We start from the raw sequence: 10833 nt of genomic DNA, 5'->3' as shown, positions 1-10833 counted from the left end.
ACATACATACATATTTATGATTGTTACATCTTCTTGACAGCCTATTCTGTGTATTTGTATATAGTAACTATCTATATTAATGCTTTCTGCCTTATATAACCATAAAGGCAAATATCTCCCTAGTATTTACATTGTTGCTTCAATTCATCATATATTTGCACAGGATATGTTCTTCAATACCCTTATTCCTAGCTTTGCTTTGTGACCATTTTAGTTGCTCTTATAAACATATAAAGCTATATTTTATGGGTTTTGAAAATATCAATGATGAAATAGGAGAACGTAATCTATTTTCATTCAGTGTAAATATTGAGATAACTAGACTATCTACCATTTCTGTTTTCTGTTCAGCACTCTTTTTCTTGACCTTTATGTTTCTTTCTTCTGCTCGTTTTAGAAAGGGATACTGTACCATTGTCTGACCTGGTGCCCACTTTTTATGTTTTTATTTTTTTTTACTTCATTGTTTTATCTTCACTTAGTGAACAAAACTTGTAAATGTCTTGGGCATTTTCGCTCAAGGCATAGGTACCACACACCACACCTAATGATTACTGGATCACCTTGAAACACATTAGGTAATTTTAGAAATATTACATAGTAATTTTCTGTTCTTTAACCCTCATACCTGCCCAGATATTGGATGTAATCACTGGTATAACTGTCCCAAATTTCAGAATGTTTTTCAAACCTCTCTTTGAATCGGATGGGAATCCCATAGGAATAGAAGTCACACAGATATTTCAATAGAGATTTAAATGTAACAAAATGGTTAAAGTGATGTTGCAGAGTTTCAACACTAAAAATGGAGCTCTGTGATACACTGATAGGAGATAGGTGAAGCAGCCACCATCCCTAGGGCTAAGACCCAGAGCAGAGGTTGGCATAGTTACAAACAAGGTCAGAGGAGTCAGGGTTCAGACTTTACCTCTGAGGGGGAGGTGCTCCCCAGGTTGCACTGTGGCCCTCCAGGGGAAGGAAGGATGCTCATTCTGGGAAAGTCAGAAAATAAAGACTGGAGCAACAGGCACCAGCTACCAACAGCCAGGTAAAGAGGGGTTGAGCAATCTTGATGAGACCAGCAAGCAAACAGGAAGAAATAAGTCCCTGTCCCCCAAGTCCCAGCTCCCAGTGTCTTTTAGAGCTCCCTACCCACACAGCACAAGCAACTGTAAGCCACTGAAACCAATAATCCAAATGCCCCAGTGTGGTTAATCTCTACTGTAAGCCTGGGTACAATATGCTGGGGTTTTTAAGCTTGTCAATAAAGAACAAGCTTCTACATCACTCCTATTGAGAATTAATTAAGGAAGAGATGCAAGAGTTATTGAAGAAAGACTATGTGGAGAATGTGGTTTAGATGTGGTACCCAAAGGGCCCCTGGGTGGCTCAGTCAGTTAAACATCTGCTTTTGGCTCAGGTCCTGATCTCAGTGCTCTGTGATTGAGTCCCACATCTGGCTCCCTGCTCGGGGGCGGGGGGAGTCAGCTTGTCCCTCTCACTCTGCCCCTACCTCTCCCCTCAACCTTGTGCATGCTCTCTCTCTCTCTCTCTCTCAAATGAAGAAATAAAATCTTTTAAAAAATGTGCTACCCAAATGATTTATTAACTCCTTACCTGGAACAGAACCCACTGCCAAGACACAGGAAACACTATAAAACTGGCCTTCCTTACAAGACACAGCCTACGTACAACTTACAGCACCAAGAGGCAGAGGAAAATGTGTGCTTCGTGTTGATAGTTGATCCCCAGAGAGAAGGAGAGAGGAAGACAGGAAGCCAAGCACAGCAGTGTCTCAGAAGCTGACCGTCAGGAATCCCCTCCATGCTGATTCCTCCAAGGGAATCACCTCCATCATACACCATTATCCCCAACATAAACATTACCTAACACTCTCAAAAAAGTACTGTAGTGTAAGTACCATATTGTTGTTTCTAGACTAGCTTCCACTTAAGGTCAGTAAATGCTAGTTGACATTTTGTAAATATGGTAGTTTTCCTGCCTGATGATAATGTTCATTATCACACAGACTCTCTGACAGATGTAGTCAGGACCCCCAAAAGAGAATCACAGTGTGATAGAGGTTTTGTTTTTTTCATGAAATGTTACCTGATTTATATTCAAAGCGAATGTTAATCCCATTCTACAATACTGATGTTTCAAATGTATTTTACTCCAGCTAGTAAAAACAAGTAACACTATAAAGTTAAAAAAAGATAATCTTATTATGACTAGTTTTCCTGTCATACAAAGCTTTTTTTTTTTTTTTTTAAGTACAGTGGACACACAGTGTTACATTAGTTTTAGGGGTACAACATAGTGATTCCACAACTCTGTACCTATGCCATGCTTGCCACAAATGTAGCCACCATCTGTCACCATAAAATGCCACTATAGTACTACCGAGTATGTTCCTTAGAGATCATATAAAGTTCCAAGATCATATAAAGTTTTTAAAAAAATCTTCAAAGAAGCAAAATTTTTTTTTTTTTTAAAGATTTTATTTATTTATTTGACAGAGAGATCACAAGTAAATGGAGAGGCAGGCAGAGAGAGAGAGAGAGAGGGAAGCAGGCTCCCTGCTGAGCAGAGAGCCCGATGCGGGACTCGATCCCAGGACCCTGAGATCATGACCTGAGCCGAAGGCAGTGGCTTAACCCACTGAGCCACCCAGGCGCCCCAAGAAGCAAAATTTTATAATTATTAAATGTAGTCCTACCAAAAATTCTTCATCTTGGGCTTCTTTTTTTTTTTTTTTTTAAAGATTTTATTTATTTATTTGACAGGGAGAGATCACAAGTAGACGGAGAGGCAGGCAGAGAGAGAGAGAGAGGGAAGCGGGCTCCCTGCTGAGCAGAGAGCCCGATGCGGGACTCGATCCCAGGACCCTGAGATCATGACCTGAGCCGAAGGCAGCGGCTTAACCCACTGAGCCACCCAGGCACCCTCATCTTGGGCTTCTTTATCTCAGTCATCATTATTTTCAAAAGCCTTTCTCATTAATTACATTATCATGGAGCTATGCCTGTTGGAAAAGTACCCCAATTCATAATCTGCAGAAGGAAAACATCGACAGCAGCTGACAGGTCCCAACTCTGAAGAGCTTCAGAAGGACAAAATTATTCAAAGCAAGAGTCACTAGGACTCTTTCTACTCTATGTTTGGTAATTCCACCTGGCTGACATTTTTGCTGTTTATTGTTGTTTCCAGAGTTACTTCCTTTCTTTATATCCCATTGTCAACACAAATTTACCAGAGAGAGAAAACTCTGATATAAAAAGAAATAGAGTTTTATCAGAACCCAACGTAGGATAGCCCAAGTGGGACACAATCTTCACAGGGAAGAAAGTGCTCCAGAGAATAAACAGGGTAATATACTTTTTTACATCTAGTAAAAGCTCAAAAGATTATGCATTAGTATATAGGCAGGAATCGTGGGTTTTAACTCAAGGAATGCAGGGAGTAGGAGCATTGATCAATATCTCAAGGATAAAATGGCTTTCCCTCAGGCTACTCATTCACAAAGCCAATGTACAATGCATGCTTGGCAGGCCATAAATCAGGCTTTTGGTTTGAACAAAGTTTATGGATAATTAAAGTGATTTACAAAGAAAGAGAGTTTTTCTTTCATCAATATTAGAAACATGAGGTGGTGTGTAATTTTTGCCCTATTAAAGAGGAAGGGATGAGAATTATCTGTGTCTGACCTCATTATGTTTGCTATGGTCCAGAAGGGTTCTGCACTCCAGTTCCACCATGTATGTGTTGGGGGATGCCCCCGCATATGCAACAATTCTCTAGACACCAGCCAGGTGTTCCACAGTTAACTCAGTTGTGACAGTATCTACACTGAGATAGTGTCAGATTTCTGGATTTTGCATTCAGCCCCCATATGACTGCCACCCACTTCAGATGCCAATCCCAAGTCCATCCTGGGCTTCTGACTTCCCTGCTACAGACCAGAAGTTCCCACTACTGCTTCCTTGGCCTGCAGAAGACAACCACAAGTCCATGTCCTAACTTATGGGCTTCTCACCAACTGGCTATAAATCAGAGGTTCCCATGACATCCTCCTTGGGTTTGCTTAATTTTCCAGAGTATCTCACAGAACTCAGGAAACAGATTTACTCACTAGGTTCTGATTTCTTACAAAAAGGTTGCAAATCAACAGCTAGATGAACAGACACATAAGGTGAGGTCCTGGACAGATGATCTGGACATGGAAGAGTTCTGAACCCTGTCTTTTTGGTTTTAATGGAAGCTTCATTGCACAGGCATGACTGATTACATCATTAGCTATTGGTGATGGATCCAACATCCAGCCCCTCTGGTTCTCCTGGCAACCAGCCTGCACCTTAGGTGTTTTCCAAAAGTCACCTCATTAATATAAACACGGCTATGGTGGAAAGGGGCTTATTATGAATAACAAGACACACATTTCACCTTAATGGCTCCAAAGTAATTTCAGGAACTGAAATTCAGGAACAAGTAATTCAGGAACTGAGGACAAGAGACTGAATGTTATAATAAAAGATTCTCCCATTGCTCTTATCCTTCAGGAAATTACAAAAGTTTTGGGACCTGTGAGCTAGGAAGCATGGATTAAGACCAAACACATTTCTTACAAATCACATCACAGGTCAATATTTCACTTATTAAATATTCATTGGGCTGAAACAGAAATCCTACCAGGAAAATTTTAGGTTTGCCAGAATCTGTACTTTTTTTTTTCTTTTAACTGGGACATATTTTAGGATTCCAGGATATTTTTATCCTGTTTATGAACCTTCTTTCTAAGCAACTTCGCATTCTCAAAAAATCATCAAGAAAATAAAGTACTTCTTTAGAGTAGTGGTCCTCAAACCTAACTATACCTGGGGCCTTAAAAAAAATGCTGACCCTGGGACACATCTCTGGAGACTCTGATTTAATTAATTTGTGTTGCCTAAGCCTCAGGATTCTTTAAAGCTCCCAGGCAATTCCCAAGGTCAGCCAAGGGCAAGGACCATATCTTGAGATTATCTTTTTCTTTTCATTTTTTTTTTTCTCTTCCTTGGTCTTTGTCTTTTCTTTCATTCCTTCAAAAATTCTCATTTCAACACCTGGTTTCCTGTAGGTTCATAAACCACACTGATAGATTCCATTGCTTATCTAGCAGATTAATAGAGAACAGCATATTTTCTTTTAGAATCATTAATTTTGTTCTATTTGGGCTCACTCTTCTGGAAGTATCTTGATGACATTAACTGGGTGCTAATCCATTCCAGGCAGGGCTGAATGTTGTCAATATCGTTGTTCTTATGGCTAACATCATCAGTATTCTCAAATGAAAGGCAAAATTCTCAGTCACAAATTGAACGCCTTCAAAGAAAAATACAACTGCTTATTGTGGGGTCTTCAAGCCCAGTGGCCAAGAAAGAATTCTTGAGACATTTTATGGTGCAACTTTGTAAGCTAATTGAAGTATCACAGGGACAGGATCCAGGAGGAGAAAGAGCTTCAACTTTTGCTGTATGAAGCTGGTGGTTATATATTTAGTGCTCAAGGGGATATGCAGGGAGTATTAGATCATAAATGTATCCTCCAATTTCTTCTCATAAAACTACTTTTGCAAGATTTCTCTGGTGCTTATCATTCAGCCCCATATTAACTATCAGTGAGATGTACAGGCAGTCATGAGACCTTTTAAGAATGTAGAAACCAGTGTGTATTTTATTCTTATCTAAACTATGCAGGCTATAGGTCAGCTTTCTGGGCTAACAGTGAACATTTTTCTTCTTCTATCCCTCATCACTCCTCAAAAATGTGCCTATTCTGCTCCTCAGATAAAGATCACCCTATTCAATCTCCTCACCAGCATATTTGTGATAGTTAATTCATATATCAGGACCCACAGCACAGAGGCTAGCCCAGTGGCCTGACCCACGTCAAAAATTAAACCTAAGTCCTTCACTTGCAGGAAACATCTATGGAGGAATTCTAACATACACTGATCACAATCCTCCAACTCAGGGTTAGCTAGCTTACCTTACCCTAGAACATCAGACCTGCTGGTCTTATCGGGAAATCCCCAACCTCTTAGCTAGCTGTGCCCATTTCCATGGTGCCTCTTCCAAAGTTCCTATGAAATTCACTCTTGCCTCAAATCCTTTGGGAACAATTCTCCATGGAGGTCAGGATTACTGGGGTCAGGGCAGCTGGGCAGCACAGACACTGATCTGACCCAGCTGGCAACAGAGTTCAGGAGCTCTGTGTACCAGAACCATGGTCCTTGTCTGTGGCTAGAAGTCTATGGCATCACTGTTGGGTGGGTAGACTTTGAAGTTACAGCAACCACCTGATGAGGCAGGAGTTCAGAGGCAGCAAAGGTGATCTACTTTGAATTAAAAAAAAAAAGATTTTATTTATTTGAGAGAAAGAGCATGATTGGGGGAGGGGGGCCATAGGGAAAGGAGAAGCAGGGAGCCCGAGGTAGGGCTCGATCTTGAGCCCAGGTCCCTGGGATCATGACCTGAGCCAAAGGCAGATGCTTAACCAATTGAGCCATCCAGGCACCCCTTTAAATGTTTAACACATACGTTAATTCTAAAATTTTCTAATGACATCTACAATTATTCCAGATTTTCATCTTCTTGCTAGCCATGACAAGGAACTTACTTTGATTCAATGACTCATTGGTATTAATCAACTTTTCATGGCTGATAAACATTTCCCTTTTCCTTTTTTTCATATAAAAAGCTAATTTTGGGGAAAAAAGCTAATTTTGTCACATTAACAGCTACATTTACTAAAATGTTTTAGCAACTTGTGTGCCTGGCAGGTTTTCCTTACATCATACGCTTTCACTCCAAAAAAGACCCAAGTACATCCATTTAGAGTTCTTCCACGAAGGCCTGTGGGGGATATATTTTGCTAGACTTTATCTCATAAGACTTTCTCTCCTTTGGTTTTCTTATTCCACTATGAATTTTTGGCCAAGTGTAAAATTGTAGAGTGATGCTTCCCCCCATCATTCTGAATGTTCTCTTCTGGCACCTGTTTTGCTGAGGAGAAGTTCACTGTGAACAGTGTCTACATTCCAGTGTCAGTGGGGAAAAATGGGATAAAATCTGGGAAGTGCCCACCAGACTCCTCCACATTAAGCAAGTGTACCCTCTTTCTTCTCACCCTCAGCTCTCTAGAAACTGTGACTAACATCAAAAGAATATACATGGGGCGCCTGGGTGGCTCAGTGGGTTAAAGCCTCAGGTCATGATCCCAGGGTCCTGGGATCGAGCCCCATATCGGGCTCTCTGCTCAGCAGGGAACCTGCTTTCCTCTCTCTCTCTGCCTGCCTCTCTGCCTACTTGTGATCTCTGTCTGTCAAATAAATAAATAAATAAAACTTAAAAAAAAAGAATATACATAAAAAGAAATCAACAAAATAGAATCTGTTTATTGAAGTCCTCTACCTCAAATATTAAAACAATTGAGAGGAATCTCTCATACACTCAGGCTTTTCTGTAATTTCTTGACAAAATATAGTTCTTGGTTTTGTTTTCCCTTTTTGAAGCAGAGCCATTTCTGAGACTTGCTGAAGGACATCTCTTTTTAACTCATTCATCTCAGTTACCTTGACAGAAGCTTGGTCTTTCTGGTCTACATTTTCTCAAGTATTTTTGAACTGACATAAACGTGAATGCAATTCCTTGATTTTTCTAATGGGTCCTTGTAGAAACATTCTGAATCCAAACCAAGAGCTTATATTTTCTGTGAGACACATTATCCTATATTTGCCTCTTCCTCTTCCCTCTTTGAATTTTAACCTTAATTTAATGTATACATATTTTAGTGAATAATAATTTCCCAAGTATAGTTAAAATATCATTTTTATAAAAATATCACTTGTTTTTTTCTACTTTTAAAATAGGTCACACAGTAGCTCCATCATGCTTATTGTTACATTTAGAGCTAATATTTTTTTATTCAAATTATTTTGGCGGGGAGAGGAGGGGAAAAGAAGATGAAGGTAGATGGAGAGGGAGGGAGGAGAGCAAGCAGAGTGGGACTGAGCAAGCAATCTCCTGATACAGTAGAGACATGGAGACTCAGAGAAAAATGTTTTGCCTGAGTTAACTAATGAGTGGACTAGTCAAGGAGATGAACAATCAGCAACAAGGCTTTTTAAGAAGTGAAAGGAAAATCATGCATTAGGAGAGAGATGGAAGGCAAAGTTTCTCCTGTGCATCTTAATTTTGTGGAAGAAGAAAAATGGGGACTGATAATGGTACATGAGAAGATGTGAAAAAAAATAGAAAGATCTACAAAACACGGATAATAATATACAATCATATATACCACACACTGGAATGGCACACGAGCCTACCAGAGAGGAAGAGAATTCAAAAGGTGACATACTTCATGTGCTAAAGAAATCACTGTTTTCATACTCCTTTGGTCACTTAGTTCCCAGACATGTGTTAGAAGTGAAAAAATAATTATACTTCATCATTCTGACCACTTGGGCCCGAAATAAGTGACTAGTATCTCCTGGACCAGATGCTCTTGGAATTTTGTTCAGGTTCCTACAAGTCTTTACTGGACTTTGTCGTGCTAGTGGTTCCACACGTGGCTCTACAACATGATGTTAAGCTACTGGCCTCCCTTCATGTTGTTTTCCTTCTAGAAGATTTTCTTAATCTGGTGATATGTTATGCCATCATCTTAATGGTCAGTTGTTACCTACACCTGGCTTTGAATCTGAACGCTGCAAAAGGTAACTCTTTCAGATACCTGACTCTCATATTTATTCTAAACACAAACTCACTTAAATTAAACAGAGCAGAATTCAATAAAATGAAACAAAGAGCCTGACAGTTCTCTGCCTGTCACATACATATATATAAAAAAAAAAAAAACCCACAAAGTTAAACTTTGCTTTTCACAGAAATAGATTCTGTGGGCTCAGATTCAGATAATTTTTCAGAGCTGATGTCATCATCCTTAGACTTGAAGTTCCTTAGTACATTTCCCAGGAGAGGACTTCATAACAAGATCAGTTCTATTCTCTTATTAGAGGTGCACCATTGTACAGAATATATGGTGGCATTTTTAGCATATACTTATAGCAATAAGGGAGATGGAAATCTTAGATAAATTTAAGGGGAGATGTGAGAGAAAAGAAAAGAAACTGGATCCTAGGCAGCACTGGGACCTGGCCGGAGGAGTCCGTGACTCTACTCGGTGCTTCACCAGGACACAATTTTTCTCTTATGGCCTGGACTTTGTGGTCTCGAAGTATCCCATGTTTAGGGACCCAATCAGTTCAATATATATTTTTAATATTGAAAATCTGAGACATTCAATTCTTAAAGCATTTATACTACCGTTCTTCCAAATCTCATAGAAAACAAGTCTTCCACCTTTAAGACTGTCTCTGGCCTCCCTCACACTGATCGCTCCTTCCACAGGAGCTCCTCAGGGCACCCTTGACCTCTGCGTTCCTCAGGCTGTAGATCAGTGGGTTCAGCATAGGGTTGAAAAGGCTGTAAAACAGGGAAAGGATCTTCTGCTGCTCCTCAGGGTGGCGGGATTTGGGGGCCATGTACATGACAATGGCGCTGCCAAAGAAGAGCCCCACCACACAGAAGTGGGAGGAGCAGGTGGAGAAGGCCTTTCTGGCGCCCTCCCCGGACTGGATCCTCAGGATGGCAAACAGGATGCCTGAGTAGGACACTAGCACCAAGCAGAGGGGCCTGACTAAGATAAACACAGAAGCAGCAAAGATGACCACTTGGTTGAGCCTCGTGTCAGCACAGGCCAGCTTGAGGACACACAGGATTTCACAGAAGAAGTGGTTGATTTCATGAGGCCCACAGAAGGGCAGCCTCAGGATGATAACCACATGGACCAGGGCCAGCAGGGAGCCACACGCCCAGGAAGTGACTGCCTCAACGGTGCACACTCTCCAGCTCATGATGACGGAGTAATGTAGGGGGTGACAGATGGCCATGTACCGATCATAGGACATCATTACTAGGATGAGACACTCAGTGTGAGCAAAAGCCACGTATAAAAAAGTCTGCATTATGCATGGGACACACGAGATAGTTTTTTGCTTGCTCAGAAGGTTTGCCAGCATCTTTGGGACATTATTGGAAGCATAGGCTATGTCAACGATGGCCAGATGGGAGAGAAAGAAGTACTTGGGGGTGTGCAGTCGGGAGTCCAGCCAGATGAGCACCAGGATGATGCTGTTCCCCATCAGGGTGAAGGAGTAGAACAGGGAGAAGAACCCAAAGAGGAGCATCTGCAGCTTTGGGCTGAGCGGGAATCCCAGGAGAATGAATTCTGTGACCCATGTTTGGTTTCCCGTCATTCCCTGGCAACAGTATCTGTACCAGTCTCTGTTGCTGCGGGAGGCTGTGTGCTAAGGAGCGAACACAGATCTGGGTTAGTTCTCAAACAGAAAGAGGGGGGTTAAAGTATATCCTGTGTGTTACCTCAGTTGGCAATCCTTTTCAGAGCCATGATGTCAAATCCTTGATCCACAGTAATGCAGGAAGAAAACCTATTTAAGGAGTGTAAGTGAGCGCAAGGTTGCATGTCCTATTTTGATGTCTACAGAATTTTATTTGACTTTGATTGCAAGATCCACATATTTACTATCATGATGGCAGCCACAGAATAATTTGTTTTCTAAAATGACCAATTATTTCACTTGGGGGAAAGTTCCATAGCCATACTGTCATATATGTTTACTTTCTAATTGATTTAGTTTTCAGATTTCATTCCCACTTTCTCTTTATCATTTGGTTTGCTCTTATTTTATAACTTGTGGAGTACATTGCACAT

The 10833-nt window shown here is 40.8% G+C and overlaps 1 protein-coding gene across 1 annotated transcript; it reads right to left on the bottom strand.

Moving 5' to 3' along the window:
• Nucleotides 1–9425: 9425 nt before the first annotated feature.
• LOC125081210 (olfactory receptor 2A5-like) lies at nt 9426–10357 on the bottom strand. Its single transcript, XM_047695754.1, is given in 2 exon segments — nt 9426–9454; nt 9457–10357. Coding segments are annotated over 2 exon segments (930 nt in total).
• Nucleotides 10358–10833: the final 476 nt, after the last annotated feature.

Source organism: Lutra lutra, chromosome 11 (assembly GCF_902655055.1).
Source record: "Lutra lutra chromosome 11, mLutLut1.2, whole genome shotgun sequence".
Lineage (NCBI taxonomy): Eukaryota > Metazoa > Chordata > Mammalia > Carnivora > Mustelidae > Lutra > Lutra lutra.
The sequence above is the reverse complement of the archived record's forward strand: the minus strand, read 5'-3'. Positions and strand labels throughout refer to the sequence as shown.